This window comes from Astyanax mexicanus, chromosome 13, assembly GCF_023375975.1.
Source record: "Astyanax mexicanus isolate ESR-SI-001 chromosome 13, AstMex3_surface, whole genome shotgun sequence".
NCBI classification, from domain to species: Eukaryota; Metazoa; Chordata; class Actinopteri; order Characiformes; family Acestrorhamphidae; genus Astyanax; species Astyanax mexicanus.
Window position 1 is genome coordinate 11,742,938 of NC_064420.1, and position 20,398 is coordinate 11,763,335.

Sequence of the window (20,398 nt, forward strand, 5' to 3'; positions counted from 1 at the left end):
ATTGACAAGCCTAAATCTACCTTGCGGATTTCTAACTCTTGAAAGAGCTGTTCTAACCCTGTTACGTCGTCTGGTGATTCTGACGTATATAATGATGAATAATACTGGAGAAAACACAAATTAAGTGGGTGGGGTAATTGAGGATAAATAGTGCAAGTAAATTTGAGGAAACAAGGAGGTGTCACGGCCTCGCTCTGTTCCCCTGTGTTTCTCCTGTAATTTTCCGTCACGTGTGTCTAATTTGTAGCTCCTTCCTGTTCAGTGTTTCATGTTCCTATATATAGTACTCTTTAGTTCCTGTTTATCTGTCGGTCTTTGCACCTTCCCGTTTTGTCTGTCTCACCACGTTATAGTTATTACTCGTTTCTATGTTCTTGTATTTACACGCTCTTGTTTATTTCTAGTTTGTTGTTAGTCTAGAAATTATTAATTAATTAATATTAATTATTCTAAGTTATTTCTTTGTTTTGTACATACTCACGTATTTATTCCTTGTATATATATTCCCTAGCCTTGTTTTGTTATTATCTGTTTAGTTTAGTCACTTATCTGTTTAGCTTAGCTCTTTGTTAGTTTTCCCTGTTTGTTTATGTACATATTTATATTCGTTATTCCCCTGTTTGTTTATCTGTTATTTATAAGTCTGTCTTACCCACATATAAATCCGCCTCCCGTCTGCTCCACCGTTACAAAAAGACCGACCAATGGATTTAGCGGGTCACCCTTGGGCTGGATGCGAGCTGGCTATCCACGCCCCCTTTGGGACCTCGGCGCAGGATAATCCGAGGCCGAAGAAGGCCTCGGCCAAGGCGCTCTAAGAGGTCCCAAGATCCGGAGGATTTTCTTGGGGGGGGCTAACTGTTGGGGCTCTCGGCTTCACTCCTAACCATGGGGGAGGCAAGGTGGACAGAAACGCGGGCTGTGAGGACTCCTATTTCTGGGATTACGTGGACCTCAGACGCGAGCCCTCTTGCCGCTTCCTGCGGGGGCTGTCCTGCACCCGGCTTTCAGGTGTCCTCCGTGTCTCCTGGAGGAGGCCGACTACACCCCGGAGAGTTCTCCAGCAGCGCTGGTCCTCAAGACGCCGCCTCCCGTCCACTCGCCTCCCAGGGCGCGCTCTGTCTTGGCGGCAGTTCAGCTAGCTTCAGCGGCTAACCAACTAGCATCTCCGGCGGCTGAAGCTCCAAGCTTCTCAACGGCTACACGGCTAACTCAGTTATTATCCCCTGCTACCACGGCTCATGTTTCTTCGGCTGCTACGGCGCTCTCCTCTCCGGCTGCAGCGGCGCCCGCTTCTCTGACGGCTGCAGACCCAGCTTCCACGGCGGCCACCGAGCAGCACTTCGAGTCACACGCGGCGGCAGCAGATTTTCGCTCCAGGGTTTCCATGGCAACGGCGCTACACTCCACTGCTCCTGCCACCCTGGAACCTGAATATGCTGCGGTGAATTCAAGTCAAGTCTCCGTGCACTCTTCAGCAGCCCGAGTCTCCACGCAGACACCTACTGCCCAAGGGTCCAAGTTTGTTCATGTCAGAGTTCCTGTGTCAGCGGTGCCCACCGCCAATGTGTCTGTGTAAGCGGTGCCCACCGCCAATGTTCCTGTGCCAGCGGTACCCACCGCCTATGTTCCTATGCCAGCGGTGCCCGACACCGTCCATGCTTCTGTGCCAGCGGTGCCCACTGCCTATGTTCCTGTGCCAGCGTTGCCCACCGCCCATGTGCCGAGGCCAGTGGTGCCCACCGCTCCTGCTACGATGCCAGCGGTGACAGACACACTCCATGTTCCTGTGCCAGCGGTGCCCACCGCCCATGTGCCGATGCCAGCGGTGCCCACTGTCCATGTTCCTGTGCCAGGGGTGCCCACCATCCATGCTCCGATGCCAGTGGTGCCCACTGCTCCTGCTATGATGCCAGCGGTGCCCGACACCACCCATGCTCCTGTGCCAGCAGTGCCTACCGCTCCAGCCCCGACGCCAGCGATGCTCGTTGTCACACCGCCAGCCCCAGCTGCTCAAGTCGCCACGTCTCCAGCTCCAGCTGCCCAAGCCGTCACATCGCCAGCGAGGTCCATCACCACACCCACGCCGGTTCCTGCACCCAGGACTAAGTTGTCTGTGCCTGTTCCTGTCACCGTTTTTGTGTCTGTTCCTGTCAATGTTTTTGTTCCTGTTCCCATGTCTAGTCCTGTCCAGTCACCTGTCATGTCTTATGTCCAGTCATCGTCCCCTGTCCTGTTTCCCGTCCAGTCTCCCGTCTCGCCCATGTCCAGTCCTGTCCAGTCACCTGTCATTTCTCACGTCCAGTCATCGTCCCCTGTCCAGTTTCCAGTTTCCTGTCTCGCCCAATGTCCAGTCTCCAATCACGTCCTCAATCCAGTCTCCTTTCATTGTCCAGTCTCCTGTCCAGTCCTTAGTTCAGTCTCCTTTTCTGCCCCATGTTAAGTCCCCGGTCTCGTCTCTTGTTTTTCCCGGCCTCTCCCCGTCGCCGGCCCCCGGGGTTCGTTTTTATGTGCCTCGGGAGCTGCGCGTTTAGGGAAGGGATTCTTTTTTTTATAATTTTATTTCTAATTTTTCCCATTTTCTCCCCAATATACACGGCCAATTACCCAACCCATTCATTAGGACTCCCCCTATCAACACACCAGGAGGGTGAAGACTAACACATACTTCCTCCGAAACATGTGAAGTCAGCCACCGCTTCTTTTCGAGCTGCTGCCGATGCAGCATTGCCGAGGTACATCAGCTCACAGACGCCCTGTGCTGTGGACATCACCGTAGGAGTGATGTGGGGAGAGAGCGCCATCTACCCACCCAGAGGGAGCAGGGCTCCCTCTAACGCCGGCAGCTTGATGGCAAAGCTGCATGAGCAGGGGTTTGAACCGGCGACCTCCTGCTCATAGTGGCAGCGCTTTAGACCGCTGGACCACTCTGCGCTAGGGAAGGGATTCTGTGATGGCCTGGCTCTGTTCCCCTGTGTTTCTCCTGTAATTTTCCGTCACATGTGTCTAATTTGTAGCTACGTGTTTCATGTTCCTATATATAGTACAGTTTAGTTCCTGTTTATCCGTCAGTCTTTGCACCTTCCCATTTTGTATGTCACCACGTTATAGTTATTACTCGTTTCTTTCTTGTATTTACATGCTCTTGTTTATTTCTAGTTTGTTGTTAGTCACGTTATTTCTTTGTTTTGTACATACTCACGTATTTATTCCTTGTATATATATTCCATAGCCCTGTTTTGTTATTATCTGTTTAGTTTAGTCACTTATCTGTTTAGCTTAGCTCTATGTTGGTTTTCCCTGTTTGTTTATGTACATATTTATATTTGTTATTCCCCTGTTTGTTTATTTGTTTATCTGTTATTTATTAAAGTCTGTCTTACCCGCATATAAATCCGCCTCCCGTCTGCTCCACTGTTACAGGAGGGTTCTGGATTATGCTACAAAACTGATTAAATATATTTTCCTTGTAATTGTAAATTCTGAAATGGTTCACTTTGCCCTGCAACAAAATATTAGAGTTAATCTATGTATTGTTAAGGTCACAGTCAATATCTTTTGTATTTCTGCTTTTAATTTAAAAGAAAAACTTTAAGTAAAGTGGCTTTATGCTTAGGAGCCAACCTAAAGAGAGTAAACTGAGAGACCCAAATCAAATTAGCCAATTTAGAGTAATTATCCCTGTTTTAATCAAGGTGTTTGCTCTGGATCAACACACCTTAGTGGAAATGACTGCAATTTCTGTACACAGAGCCTTTTTCTGATACACTGGCCAGCAAAATGCCACAGTCTGTTTCTTCTATGTCAGTTAAATGGTAATGACATCTGTTAGTGGCTGTGTTGATCTCAGAGGAGTAGGGCTGAGATCAGTGGAATGCTGGTAATTAATTTGCTCTTTTCAGTCGACTCGGTGTTATCAGATTTGCCCAAATGTCCGCAGGGGCTCAAACCAGAGAGAGGCACCCGGATAACGTTCTGTCCTCATACAAATAGAGTTAGTGGTGGTCCTTTGTTTCATTCGCGCTGAGCGCTGATTGAGTTTGCTTTTAGCACGGAGGTCAGAGAAGATAATTCATTTAAAAGGGGGCTTTCAGATAAAAGGTTTCAGATCAAAGGAGATGGAGATGTTCTGACGGAGGCCTAAAGACGAGCACTTCAGCAAATCAGAGATGACTCTGAAGCAGCTGCTATCATGGGAAAATATCTGCGGCAAGGGTCACAGAGACTCTTGGCAAAAAATGGTAGAGCAGTCATTATGAAAGTACTATGCCTTTTGGCCCTCAATATAATAATAAAATAATTCTTTAGAAAATTCATCTTATTAATGGGGCTTCAGACTACACATATTTCATATATTTCCAGCTTCACTTTATTATTTCTTGCTATGCATGCATCCACCTTATGATGGCAAGCTGCATGACAGGGTGGACAATTTAGCAAAAACTGGCATTTAAAAAAAAACATTGTTTATATTATTCATTATTTGAATTATCTTTTTTCACTACAATAGTGTGGAGAGCTTAAAGGAGAAATCAGGTTTGAAATGGACGTGGGTTGTAATGAAACATGATAGCAGTTACAAACTTTTGTCCAATAGCCTACCTCCTTTCGTCCCCAGCATTCTGAAATACAACGCTTTTAGTCGATACTCCCAAAAGTCTTACAATTCTTTGAGAACTTTGGAAGTACACAGGTAGCTTATTAAAAAAGGCATAGTTTTCTGGGAGCCACCATCTTAAAATTAAGTCATGATAGGTTGACGGATATGAGGAAACAGATTCTGTGGAAATGCATAAATACCATCTGTTTCTGAAAATATCTGTATAATATTCATGAATATCTGTTCTTTAATAAACTACCTGTGCAGTTTCAAAAAAGTTCTCAGTGTCACGTTTTAAATGACAGGAATTCTACCAGTGAAGTGTTAAGCTACTTTTAGCGATTTCTTGGCATGGGCAATGCTATGCCCCTATCACTAGAATTGTAAGCCTGTTTCACACCAAACTTCTCCTTTAAGTTTAATTATTTTATGTGAAATTAATGATTAATTGCTAAACATGTATTTAAGTGTATTCAGACCCTTGAAAATAAAACAGTGTGTAGCTTGTGATGTCACTGATGTTAATATTTTCTTAAAGGGGCGACATAAAAGGCAGCATATATTAATATTGATCCAGAAGTATGAAATACCTGAAGAAGACCAGGATTAGCACGGCGACAGTGAGTGAGCAGAGAGAGGCGCCGTAGCCGATGGAGTAGATCAGTCTCACCGTGGTGAAATATGACTCCTGAGACACAGACAAGTAGCAATTACACACCATCAATCTGTTCTGACAGTAATAGAATGAAGAAGTGATTGAGTGACACAGAAAAGCAATTACAGTAGGGTGTTACAGTACTCTTTATAGACCTAGACAGGAGTTTCTCACGTTTTAAATCCATCATGCTTGATTTGAAATGAAACTATGACATCTAGGCCTGTGTATTGGCAAGAATTTGTTAATATGATACACATCATGATATATTTTTGATATCAGAATGATGTCCCTATGCTGGTTAGATAGGGTAAGTTCAGCTGATTGATATATGTTGATATACATTACTCTGGTCTTCAGTCAGAACACCAGCATTGGTAACGCTGATTGGTGTTAATCAGCATTAGCAATAGATTGTTTAATATGTAATATAATATATTTTTATCATACTTAAGTTTTTCAGATTAACAAACACATTGTAATATCAGACAACTATAACCTGAATAAATGCAAAAAGCTGTTAAATGATGATTTTCCTTATTAAGCAACCTAACCTGACCCTGTGTGAAAAAGTATTTGCCTCCTAAATCTAATAACTGGTTGGACCACCCTTGGTAGCAACAACTGCAATCAAGCATTTGTGCCAACTGGCAACAAGTCTTTCACAGCGCTGTGAAGGAATTTTTGTCCACTCTTCTTTACAGAATTGTTTTAAATCATCCACATTCGAGGGTTTTTAATTTTGAACAGCCTGTTTAAGATTATCCACAGCATTTTAATCAGACTTTAACTAGGCCACTCCAAAACCATCCTTTTATTTTTTTAGCCTTTCAGAGGTGGACCTGCTGGTGTGCTTTGGATCATGGTGCTGCTGCTGAACCTGGATACGCCTGAACTGATGGCTGGACATTTTCTTTAGGATTTTCTGGTAGAAACCAGAATTTATGGTTCCATCAATTACAGCAAGTTGTTCAGGTTCTAAGGCAGCAAAGCAGCCCTAGACAATACCACCAACATGTTTGGGGATCATCAAGATTTTTTGGCAAATATGAGACGTGCCTTTGTGTTCTTTTTGGTCAGCAGTAGTTTTTGTCCTGAAACTCTCCCATGGAAACATTTTTTTTTATTTAATTGTGAACATGCAGGTAACACCTGCAGTTCTTTAGATTTTGCTCTGGGTTCTTTTTCAACCTCATGGATAAGTTGTCCATTCTCTTTTGGAGTAATTTTGAGACCAGTCACTCCTGGGAAGGTTCAGCATTGATCCATGTTTTCTGCATTTGTTAATAGTATCTTTCACTGTGGTCCGCTGGAGTCCCAAAGCCTTAGAAATGACTTTGTGGCCTTTTCCAGACTGAAAGATGTCAATGATTTTTTCGGATTTTCTGTTCTTGAATTTCTGTAGATTTGTTCATACTGTGTTGCTTTTTGAGATATTCTATCCTGCTTCATGTTGTCAGACAAGTTCTATTAAATAATTCCTTGATTCTACAGATTTAGCCATAATCAAGCCTGGTTGTGGCTAGAGAAATTGAACTGAGCTTTGCAAAAATGTGGTTAATCACAGTTAATTCAATCATAGATTGAAGTTGTTGCTTCCAATGGTGTCACAACCAAGTTATTAGGTTTAGTTGGCAAATACTTTCACATAACCAGAGCCAGGCCAGGATGACTTGGATCAAAAATGGAATAAAAAAAGAAATCTGTAAGGGGGCAAATACACTACAAAATGTAGTGCTGAACTGCTTGAGGTAAAAAAGGTAAGGTTACCCTGAAAAAGACAGAGACGAGTAGCAATTACACACCATCAATCTATTCTGACAGTAACAGAATGATGAATTGATTGAGTGACAAAGAAAAGCAATTATAGTAGGGTGATGCAGTAATTACCATAGACCTGGACTGGAATTCCTCAAGTTTTGAATTCAATTCATTTAATTTGAAATGAAACTATGACATCTAGGGCTGTGTATAGGCAAGAAATGTGTGATAGGATACACATTGTGATACATAGATTAGGATTCAATATACTAATATACTGCAATATTAGCCAGATATATAAACAAGACATTATGAAATTGTTTAAACCAAATGTTAAAAATATATATATTATAATATAAAAACACACTATCATATTTATAAAACTTGAATAAAAGAAAGGTTCTTTCTATCAATTCTGAATTCTGAGTACTGCTATACAGTGTGTTGTAGTTTAAACACAACACAACATTTACCACCGTCCACCACCATTCTTAACATCTAAACTAATAATTAAAAATAAATGATGTGTTTTAGAAAATGTATACACTATTGCAAAACAAAATATTACAATATTCATTGTTTTCTTACACTCCTTATTACAAACCTCCTCTTGCATGTCAGTGGACTAAAAAAAGCTTGAAAACTGGCTATTTTGTATATTGTTATACTTTATAGAGCGGTGGTTCCCAACTCCCACACTTTATAAAGAGGCAGGTCCTCGTGAACCAGCACATGATGCTACCACCACCATGTTTAACAGTCTGTAAAAGTGTTCTTATTAAGAAAGGCGAAGAATTAGTGCCAAATTGAAAAGCAGACACTACCTTGGAAAAATATAAATGCAATCCACAAAATGCATTAGTTTTCCTTACTAACACGCAGAATAAGTGGCAAAATTAAATGCAAAACCATTATTACATTACATTATACTGCACTTGATCTCTTTATTGTAATGCAATAAGCTCAGCTACATTGTATTTCACTGTGTGGCAATACCCATGCATTTGTAAAATTAGAGCATTGATATTGGTCCATTTGTCATTACAGTTTGACACAGTGTATGCTGAAATGCCTCATGTCATAGGAGTCAAAGGACATGATACTGTATGCACATAACCTGTGTTCTCTAAGGACAAGAGGGCATATATCTTATGAATAGAAATGAACCTGTACCAGGGTGATAAAGCCTGAGAAGGTAAGGAAAATATAAAGTCAATATTTTTTCTCATGTAGTATTTAAGCCAAGCTCATTTTATATAATATTATGTTACCTGCTAGTATTAACCCCAGCATTCTTGCAGTGCTAATTAATGAATACTGAACTGAATGAATGAGTGACAGCATAAACAAAAAACAAATGAATGAGTATTTGCATTTCTACGATGTATCATTCTATTCAAGGACTGTGCCCTAGAGACTGCAGCATGGCAATTATTCAAAGCATGAGGTTAAAAAAAGAATACTGAATTAAATAATCATGTCAGCCTCGAAGTATAGTCCTGAATTAACAAGCAAAGATTCCCATTAGGGAACGCTGCAGCTAATTAGCTGCTCTTTGACTCTGTTCAGCTTTTCAGGGGGAGGAAATCTCAGATAGCTGCTGCTGATGATGATAATGACAACAGTGATGACGACTGGTGATGATTATAACACATGCAAACATGGTAGTAAAAAAAACAAAAGGAATCTGCTGATGATTTTAAAGGTCATGATGCGAGTGTGTATTGCAATGCACACACTGCTTGACTTTCAGAGTCATCAGACTGTTGTACTCTTTACACAGCAATCAGGAATCTTTTTTTGCATCCTAATTATGTCTGATCGGTGAAATGAGACACGATCAAGGATTACATGATCTTTCACAGGAGGAACCCACAATCAACCTGTCTGCTCTACAAAAAATATTTGTCTACAAAATATTTGTAGACACATACACATATTAAACCTGCTAATAAATTAAATTTAGCAGTTAAATTCTGAGGATTGCATTTTCTTCTGACATCAGGCAATCTCCACAAACCGTGACATTTGCATAAACCTCAAAAAATAAATTAAAATCTGTGTGTTGAACTGACCTCTGGGATGTCGTCCTCCACGCTGCAGGCCTCATGATACGGGGGGAAAGGGTGTGTCCACCCCGCACTGGTGCAGTTACGACTCACTGTACCTGCAGGACCATTAATAAAGGTTTAAATGGTTAAACTGTGCAAAAATCAGTACTAATCTTAGATCTTAGATTAGACATAAAAAACTTAATTAGTTTCCATTTATCAGTTTAACCCTCCTACCATCCTCAAATATATTAATACCCCTTATGCTCTGGATCAACATGATCCCAGCAACTTAACTCTCCAGAAAATTATTATAATTAAATTGAAATAAACATGTTAGCAAAGTTTATTCGCCAGTTACTTTATGTTTATTCGATGAATTATCAGTGTTTCTGGCATTAGTATAATGTTATATTAGTTTTATGAGTATTATTAGAAATAAATGCTGACAACAGTTTTAGTCAGACGTCCATTGCTATCTTGGCAACACTCTTTAACGCTCTTTAAAATGTTTAGGGCTAAATGGTCTGAAGCCATCCATATAAACTTTGGAAAGAAACTGACAAGGTTTTGTAAAACGAGGATTTTATAATTACTTCAAAATGTTTTTTAAATTATTCTTAATTTAAAAAATTGCAAGACAAGAAGTACAGTAGAACATCCTCATTTTTAAATATGAATACATTACTGTTATTAAATATCTAATGGAACTTTCTTACATAGAAGAATGGTTTAGTATAGAAGCTTCTTTAGCTAAAATATATAACTGTCATTACTCGTAGTTACTGAAGATGTTAGAGAGTTGCTCCATATCAGCTTATAAAATAGCTAATAAAAAGTTAACTTGTTATCAGCATTTAGACACCTTAAACAACCAAAAGAACAAACTAACAGCATATTTAGCCAGCTAGCCTAGCATTAGCTACCAGATATGTAATAAATTAGGGTCGCGTCAGTGAGAGCAGCCCTGTTCTTAATCAGAATGAAGACAGTGTGACTGTCAGTCAGTGCTGCCAATGTCGCTATATTTAGCCAATTTTCAGCCCCTTTAGCGACTTTTTTGTGAAAAAAAGAAAAGAAAAAAAAAGCGAATACCAACGAATCTAGCGAGTTTTTGTGGTGTTATTGGAAACATTTGGCGACTCGAGATGAACACACGCTCTCTTCAGCCTTAACTTACACAGTCTCAGTCAGTTACTCACCAAGTTCACCACGTAGCCTGTCACTCACCTTCACAGTGTCTGCCTCTTTGTAAAAAGCTAAATATCTATTGAACCATTGAACAATTTGTCTACGATAGCTTTAAAAATACAGAAAACGTAAAAAAAATAATAGAATAAAACAAACAAAAACCCTTAAAAAAGGGTAAATTAACACTTTCGGCTGACTGCTGCTCTTATAATAACATTTAAGAACACGGCAAAAAAAAACTCATTTATGTAATTCACGTAAAAATGAAGTTACTGTAAAAAAGTGACGGCCTATTTAAAAACCAACAGATGTTGTTCATTTGTATCATTTCTAACATATTTAGGATGTTTTTTACACACTTTTTTCACTCCCATAACCTTAATCCTTTACAGCTTCAAAAACATTATGTAAATTAGGTGTTGACGTCTTTTAGCGACCCCACCCCCACCTCCCCCGCTCTCAGGTGTCCTGGTTTACCCAAATGAAAATATGGTCACCCTATAATAAATAATATGCTTTTTTTGTTTTTAAAGATACATAATGCTGTAAATCTGGTTTGCCATTAACGATTAACCAGGAATAACAAGATGCACCAGTTTCCCTATCTTTCCCCTAACTAAAATCGTGCCTGTTTAAACACTGCAACATAGCGATAGCTAGCACAGTGGCCTAATTGAAAATGTCTATCAGTAAATATTTCACAAAAAAAAGCTTGTTTAAATGGTATTTCCAGTAATTTTACAGGGTACCTATTCACTGTATCCAGCCAGTTTTGTGGCAGGAGCTTGGGCAGATCCAGAGCAGCTGATGAGCAGCGATCATCAGCTGCCATTACTTCCCTTTACATGAATGATTTCAATCGAATCAAACCTACATGATGATGTGATTGATTTGAACTGCAGAATGCTTGTTGGGCTTCTGGAAGCTCTTCATCCACTCCTCATTAATGAGTAATTGTGTGGTGCAATACATGAATAGAAGCTATTGATTAGCTGATTGCAGTGTGGCATTTTTGCTCTATTGATTAATAGTTTCTCAGTGAGGGATGGGAAATAGGTCAGCTGGTGGCAGTGCAGAGTACTTGATGTGTAAAATAGTCTACGTCTTGCCGCTGGTTCATGTTTAGATGTTTTCCTGTTTGTGATTCTTGATCATTGGAAGAAAAGAATATAAAAACAATTTTTTTTTAGATTTTTGATTTTGTGAATTGTTTATTGTAGAAAAACACAATTCCACATTTACAGTGGTAGTGATATGCAGAAGCGATTATATCTACAACACATTTAATAGAGCTTAAACGTTTAAGAACCATATAGAATGTTCTAGATTTTTTGCATAAATGTAATCGAAAGCTCAGATGTTTAGTCTTCGGGTTTTGTCACATTTTTCTTTTCAGAATTCTCCACTCATTTTCTAAGATCAGGCCAGTCAGTATCTGCACCATTTTTTTCCACAGCCATGCTTTTGTAATATGTGCATTAGGTGGTTTTGCATTGTCTTGTTAAAACATGCAAAATTGCCCCTGGAAAGATGTTATTTTGAAGCCATCATGTTTCTCCAAGCATATTATTGTACTTTTCTGCTTCAGTGCTGCATCAGAGAAGTGAGAACCTCATACCAAGACAAATGCAAAAAAGACTGCCCTGTTTTTTTTTTTTGATTTATTGCATTTTTCATGCTACACCCAAATCTTTTCTGATTTGAGGTTCTTTGAGTCTATTGTGTTTCCCTGGCCTGGTTTTGCTCATTAAATGTCTGGGCCTGGATTTTGGTAAAGCCGCTGTAGGACAGTGTATACATGCAAAACAGACTACATAAAGAAACTGAACTATATCGGCCAATTAATCAAATGCACTGACGCAGACGTGCAATAGTTGTTTTGATAAGAACGGCAACGATTTTACCAAAAGCTGTAAGAATGAGACGGGCTTCTTTTGTCTTCTTCCTTTATTCCTTTGACAGCTATACACTCTGTGTGTGAGCGTATAGTTCTCAATGGTGTCTCTCGCTCAGATCAGTGCGTGTGTGTGTGTGTGTTTGTACTTGTGTGAGGAAGCCTAGATTTGATGTGAAATAAATGCAGGTCCTCTGGGTGGCCCTCTGTGGTGTCCTTCTCTTTCCCACCTAACATGTCCAGTTCTGTCGCTGTTCAGGGAATAGAGCCCACTGCTACAAAGGGACGTGCCCTGGATTGCTTTTTAGTTTGCTTCAAATATGTATGAGCGTTCCACTGGCACCAGTCTGTCTTTCTGTGTCTTTTAACCTTCTTCAGTGAAGCCAAATTAAAGCCATGTTTTTCTTTGTCTGTATTTACAGAAGTTCCTGTGGAAAGGAGAGAAGCCCTGTAGTGAGGGGACGTGGCAGTATTGATGAGGTGGTTGCGGGTGGCGCGCGGTTACTGATTAGCTGGATGCAGGTGGTGGGTAAAGCGTGTTTTCACTAATAGTTTCTTTGAGGGCACAATAGATGAAACAGCTCAGAACAAGCAGATGATATTAATAGTTTGCTGGTTGAGGATGAAGTATCAGTGTTGATTTACCTTATCTTGAAGAGTGTGTAAATTTGTGATGTAGGGCTGGGGCGACGCGTCGACATAATCGACGTCATCGATTACGAAAATACATCGATTTGCATAACGCGCGTCGGCGCGTCGTAAACATGGCGGTGCCTGTGGAGAGCATGGACTCCGGAGAGCGATCTCCAGCTACAAAAAAACGCCAGCGGGCATCTAAAGTTTGGGAGCATTTCACGCAAAAGGGCAACAATGTGGTCCTCTGCCATATGTGCAAAATGGGGATGGTCTATCACAGTAGCACAACTGCTATGCAGGAGCACTTGAAGCGCAAACATCCAGGAGCACTATGTCAACAGAGTCACACAGTAAGTTACCGTTTACATCAGGGTCTCCGCGGGTGTCCTTAAAAAGACTTAAGGCTGTCTACCAAAGGTTTTAAACCTGCCACAGGCAGAAATTATACATTTTTGGTTTATATTTGTGCATGGCATTTCGCAGTTTCCAGAAACAGTAGCATTATTCATAAGTTCAGGTGTTTAGCTAAGCTAGCTGCCTTAAGTTATTTTAGCTAGAGCCGTCGGCGCTGCGGTGTTACACCGTTTTCTGTCACCGTCGGAATTTTGTGACCAGTGCTCACGGTTATGAGCGTTCATTGGCAAAACAGAAGCTTTCTATACCTACACCTTACCCTCAGCCCTAAACTTAACTGTTTTGGCCAGTCGGGGTAAACATTAGAAACGAACACGTTTCGAATTGGCCAGTGCACCGGTCTGCTGAGAACTACTTGCCAGTAGAGGTGGGCGGATCGATCCAAATATCGATAATATCGATACCAACGCTGGTATTGGTATTGAGCAATACTCGTGTAAAAATATCGATATTCAAGCTTTTTTCTCTGCCGCACGCACTGACTGCTTCGCACGAGATTCACCACAGTCTACTCTCTGGTCTCTTGTTGTTGCACATGCGTCACATGGCTCAGCAAAGCCAGCAGGTAGGCTCAGCCTGGCCCCGCCCACCCAGCGCTCTCCTCGAGTCGACACGCCTCTACCTCAGGAGATTAGTGTTGAGTGATATTTTTTTACACTCTGTTTATTTAAGAAAAACTTGCATTTGAATTACACTGAAAGGAAAACAATTCCTTATTTTTTATTGTTTTTCCAAATGACAATTCTATTAAAAAAAAGAAACAAAGAAACAAAGAACTAGAAAAGATGTCTAGTGAGGGGAGAATTTTTTTTATATTTAAACTTTGTTTTGTTACTGTTCCATTGTTTCTAAAAAAAATGTTGATTGTGATACTAAAGTATTTTGTTATCACTTACAATGTTTGGTGAAATTATATCCTAGGTTTTTGGATCATTTGGATCTATAAAGCTTAAATATTAAAAAGTATCGGTATCAGTATCGATATCGGCAATACTGGCCCTGCGTTTACTTGGTATCGGATCGATACCAAAATTCCCGGTATCGCCCACCTCTACTTGCCAGTGGTCACAAAATCTAGCGGTCACAGAAAACAACACACGGAGGTGGTGTATGGGAGCTTATCCATTTTTAGCGTAATAGATCTAAACAACGTGTTGTACATGTAAGTGATTATAAGTGTGGGGTTTGGTTTAGTAGGCTTGTGTTGTTGTTGTTGTTGTTATTATATATAAATATAGTAATTTATCGTTTGCTTTAAAACGTAAAATAATAGTTATTTAAATATGTTTCTCAATAAATAGATTAGTCGACTAATCGAAAAAAATAATCGTTAGAATAATCGTTTAAAAAATAATCATTAGGGACAGCCCTATTGTGATGAGTGATACAGATAAATATTAATATGTTATGCTGTGTTGTTCTAATTCTAAATTGTTTACTCTAATTGAAGGAGGATTTTGACTGGAAATTTGTTTATGTTTTTTATTTGTAATGAATGGAGTGTGCCCTTTTTATGTCACAATGATACAAATATATTAGTCGCACCCAATCAACCACATGGTCACATGCCAACAAATACCTTAGATATCATAGCAACCATCTTAGCAACCACAGCAACTGTAACCACTTAGCAATGTAATATTATATTATAATTACAGCAACCACCTTCTAAGCATATTACCAAACTGGACATCCTAGCAACTGCCTAGAAACTACCAATACCATCGTTACCATCTAGCCACATTCTTGCTCCTTTCTAGCAGCTTAAATGTGTTTGAAAGCATCAGTTGTAAAGTTGTGAAGAGGTAGAGTTGGTATACAGTGAATAGCTTTATTTGAGTAATGTTCTAATCCATATAATGGCAAGAACTACTGAACTAAGTAAGGTCAGTCAGTCCAAAAAATGTCAAGAACTTTTAAAGTATCCTCAAGTGCAGAGGTAAAGACGTGACGGCCTATTTAAAAACCAACAGATGTTGTTCATTTGTATCATTTCTAACATATTTAGGAGGTTTTCACACACTTTTTTCACTCCCATAACCTTAATCCTTTACAGCTTCAAAAACATTATGCAAATTAGGTGTTGACGTCTTTTAGCGACCCCACCCCCACCTCCCCCGCTCTCAGGTGTCCTGGTTTACCCAAATGAAAATATGGTCACCCTATAATAAATAATATGCTTTTTTTGTTTTTAAAGATACATAATGCTGTAAATCTGGTTTGCCATTAACGATTAACCAGGAATAACAAGATGCACCAGTTTCCCTATCTTTCCCCTAACTAAAATCGTGCCTGTTTAAACACTGCAACATAGCGATAGCTAGCACAGTGGCCTAATTGAAAATGTCTATCAGTAAATATTTCACAAAAAAAAGCTTGTTTAAATGGTATTTCCAGTAATTTTACAGGGTACCTATTCACTTTATCCAGCCAGTTTTGTGGCAGGAGCTTGGGCAGATCCAGAGCAGCTGATGAGCAGCGATCATCAGCTGCCATTACTTCCCTTTACATGAATGATTTCAATCGAATCAAACCTACATGATGATGTGATTGATTTGAACTGCAGAATGCTTGTTGGGCTTCTGGAAGCTCTTCATTCACTCCTCATTAATGAGTAATTGTGTGGTGCAATACATGAATAGAAGCTATTGATTAGCTGATTGCAGTGTGGCATTTTTGCTCTATTGATTAATAGTTTCTCAGTGAGGGATGGGAAATAGGTCAGCTGGTGGCAGTGCAGAGTACTTGATGTGTAAAATAGTCTACGTCTTGCCGCTGGTTCATGTTTAGATGTTTTCCTGTTTGTGATTCTTGATCATTGGAAGAAAAGAATATAAAAACAATTTTTTTTTAGATTTTTGATTTTGTGAAATTGTTTATTGTAGAAAAACACAATTCCACATTTACAGTGGTAGTGATATGCAGAAGCGATTATATCTACAACACATTTACTTCTAACACATATTACAGCATATTACCAAACTGGACATCCTAGCAACTGCCTAGAAACTACCAATACCATCGTTACCATCTAGCCACATTCTTGCTCCTTTCTAGCAGCTTAAATGTGTTTGAAAGCATCAGTTGTAAAGTTGTGAAGAGGTAGAGTTGGTATACAGTGAATAGCTTTATTTGAGTAATGTTCTAATCCATATAATGGCAAGAACTACTGAACTAAGTAAGGTCAGTCAGTCCAAAAAATGTCAAGAACTTTTAAAGTATCCTCAAGTGCAGAGGTAAAGACAATCAAACACATTATGATGAAACTGGCTCTCATCAGGACCACCCCAGGAAAAAAAGATCAAGAGTTAAGTCTGTTGCACAGAATTCGATTATCAGAGTTACCAGCCTCAGAAGCAGCAAGTTAACAGAACTCAAGATAAGAGCACCTAAATCTAAAAGCACTGTGTATACCACAGCAACCACCCACCAACATCATGTAGCGTCAACCATCTAGCAGAACCACAACGACTGCCTTGTATACCCATGCACCTGCCTAGCAACCACTTAGCAACATCACAGATATCAACATAAGGTATCCCAAAGCAAATATCACAGCCCAGCAGCCACCTAGCCAACCACACTGGGTACTTTAACAGTAGTAACAAGTTATCAATACCATGGTAACCATTTCAAAACGCCATTACACAGTGGCGTGCAGTTAATAAAGTGGGTAACCCTTCTGCAACACCCCCAACTGAAACATAGATAAATATTACGATAACTACGTATTCTCGACTTATATTATCTTAATACACATCAACAGCCCACTAATACAACTACAAACAACAGAAGTATACAATAGACCCAACAATTAATGCCTAATTTTCCTACAAGTACAACCGTTCAACAAAGATCAGTCATTTGTATGCCTACAGTAAGCTATGCCAGGGCAGCCAAAACATTAAGTACACACAAAAACTCACCAGTCAGGCGGCCTATTATTGTAAATTAGTTTCACAACGAAGCGCAGCCTTTAAAAAGGCTTTTTAATATGATAGGACACAATATTTGTCTTATTTTGCAGTTGCTATTCTATGATAGGTAGCTAATTATTGAACTAATCCAGCATTAGCTCCGTTTTATGACTAAGCAATGTGTAGCCCCTTCATCAGGACGCTGAGAAGGGGTTAGACCATAGACTGTGTATAACTGGACAGAGCATCGTCTCTCAAAAGTGAAGCCACCACAGGTCGGGCGCCCCCTGCTGTTCGGTTGCAGAAAGCTGTGTAACCCCACCCGTCCCCATAGGTTTCAATGGCAGAACAGGCACATCTCAATCACGTTTTTTTCTAATATACTGTAATTCTACCTCTTTTATTTAAATGCAACAGCTAGTGTAACCTCTGCTTATATTGTCACATTTGTATATCCCCACAGAATTCGTTTTTAAAAACGTTATTCAGTTCTATTCAAAAAGGTGTGGTTATTGTAAAAGGGCTGGGTTACACCTAGCCAGGGTGGGACCAATGAGGGACCTATTTAAATGAGTAGGCTGTCTCTCCACAGTCTTTCTCCCTCCTCTGGTCTCCACTGCGACTCGGGTTTCAGGATCGCCAACACGGCAGAAGCTTTTGGCTTGCAAATTTCCAAAAAATTTCAAAAATCTTATCCATTTGAGTCTTAGAGGCGTATCTAGCAGTCAAAGATCTCTCACCAGGAGGTACTCTGGCCAAAAGAGTGCCTCTTAGTTGGGCAGTGGTGAAAGTTGAATGTGGTGTGTAGGTGTTGCAGTAATGATGATGCGATCACTGTACCTGTGCTGTTGCTGAAGAGAGAGAAGACAGCAGGACAGGGGGAGTGCACAGTCTCTCCAACTGCTGCCCTCGGCCAGCAAACTACAGAATCCCATACCGGGAGGCAGCCTGCACACACACACACACACACACACACATAAATATATACAAATATAAAAAAATAATCATTCCTCCATATGCAGAGTGAGATTGTGAGAACAGCAGCGTGACGAATCTGCTAAGTTGTGAGTTATGCTGTAATGTGTAATGGCATATGCCTGCTGGCATTCTGCGGTGGGCAGCGACTGGCAGCAGCTCTTTGTCATTCCATTTTACACTCTCCACTCTCTCAGATAAAGTGAATTTGAGTGTGCCAACTCCAACTCATGATTTCTCCAAGCAACTGAAAGCTGCTGCTAAATAATAATAATATTAATCTCAATCTCAATAATAACACAATAAAATTATTTATATACTGTACTTGTCAAAAAAAGAACATTTTAACTTTTTTTTACATTTCTGCATTGTAGATTAAAACTAGTCATCCAAACTATGAAGAAAAACATAAACAGTTAAAGCCCCACTAGGTAGGATTTCCTTGATTATTGAACTTTTAAAAGAAGTGAATTTACAGCTTGAAACTCACTGCAGCGCTGCATTGATGTGTAATAGGAGGAATAGCGGTGCCCTCGTGTCTGTGCCGGAGCTCCTCTGAGCTCAAACCAGACTCTGTAAGTTTTCCGAGGCGGCCGCAACCAACGCTCGCGAGAGCTGCGACCTGCTTTCCGACCTTTAGTTCTAATGAAACGTTTATTACACTCTGCAACTGTAGGGGGAGCCCACGAGCACAAAATCTCAAACCTACCTAGTGGAGCTTTAACAGCTGCATGTGCTAAATTTGTTAAGAGTTAGTTACTTGAATTTCTTGTCTTTTAATTTGTTTGAGAGCATCAGTTGTAAAGTTTTGAAGAGGTAGAGTTGAAATACAGTGAAAACCTCTATGTGAGTAATGTTCAAATCCATATTATGGCAAGAACTACTTAATTAAGTAAAGAAAATATACTTTAGGAAATGAAGGTCAGTCAATACAAAAAAAAATCAAGAACTTTAAAAGTATCCTCAAGTGCAGTCAGGAAGACATGATGACCTCTGTTGCACATCATACGTTTATCAGAGTTACCAGCCTCAGAAACAGCAAGTTAACAACACCCAGATAAGAGCGACCTAAACACCTCACAGAGTACAGTACAGCTTACAGTCTAAATGCTGCTTATCAAGTGTAGCAAGTTAAAATCCCAACAAATAATCAGCTCCTTACTTTAGTCAAAACCTTCCAGTCCGGGGATGCCATATGGTGTTCAGTGTTTTAAATTGTTAATAAAAAGAAATAATAAACAAATTGACAGAGATCCACAGGCTGAATGTCTTAAATGATATGTAATCAATTTCAGCTGCAGTTCATTTACTAATGTTTTTGAATTTTTATATATAAATATATATTTTTTGAGGTGAAAACATAAAAATATTAAAATAATAAAACCTTTGACTGAACTAAATTGACTGAAAAGACTCAGTAACCCCCCACTTTAGCATTTTATATTGGCCTAATTTCAAGTCAAGTGTTTACAGTGACACTATTAGGGGCTCCCTAGTGGCACAGTCATGTGAATGTTTGCCCTATAATTATGGGATTGCCAGTTTGATTCATGGTGACGCCACAGCCATCTGTGGCCAGAAGAACATCTCTCTGGTTAGTCCTGTTACTCAGGGAGATGCTGGTCAATACAGGCATCTGTTAGCTGATGTAACAGATCTGCCAAGCTGTTCAATGAGACTGTGCCTAAATTGGGGAGAAAATTTGGGAACAACAAACAATCAAAACAGAGCAAAAACTATTATAGAAACGCTCTGTTTTACCAGTACTGAGTACTGCTTTTTCTGGCTGCTTTGGCTCTGGATTTTACTGTTTTCGCTGTGCTAAATCTACATGTCTACAGCTATAGCCAGGTGGTTTGCTGTATAGCAATACTGACTCTTGCAGTAAGACTGGTGAGCTGATGGGCTCCTGAACTTGCAAGCACGTTTTTACCCCTACAGACCACGAGGGCAGCTGGGAGAACCTTTATTCGACCTTTAATGAATCATTTAATCATGTAAAACAGTATGAAATTATTTAATTAACTGAGAAAATGTTGCATAGTGTGCCTTTAAAATCATTTTAGAAAATTTTAATCTATCCTTGAAATAGAACAAGGTCATCATTGACAATTGCGAGGTCCAGGTCAACCATGTTTTCATTCAATGCCAAAAGTTTGCTAGAATTGTCCACCCTGTCCTTGTCTACTCTGTCAGGCAGCTTGTCATGATGGGGTGGACACATGGCAAGATAGAAAAAGTAAAAATACAAAATCACTATGCTGGGAAAATTTGATTTAAGTTTTTGTGGCCAAAAGGCACAGT

At 39.9% G+C, this 20,398-nt stretch overlaps 1 protein-coding gene across 1 annotated transcript in view; it reads right to left on the reverse strand.

Annotated features, from left to right (window-relative positions):
• ghrhrl (growth hormone releasing hormone receptor, like) overlaps positions 1–20,398 on the reverse strand; it is a 111,040-nt gene that overhangs the window by 39,447 nt on the left and 51,195 nt on the right. The window contains exons 3-5 of the mRNA XM_022685881.2: positions 17,960–18,067; positions 9,092–9,183; positions 5,191–5,288 (exon numbers count right to left, since the gene is read on the reverse strand). Of these exons, the coding sequence (XP_022541602.2) occupies positions 5,191–5,288; positions 9,092–9,183; positions 17,960–18,067 (298 nt within the window). The remainder of the gene's footprint in view (positions 1–5,190; positions 5,289–9,091; positions 9,184–17,959; positions 18,068–20,398) is intronic.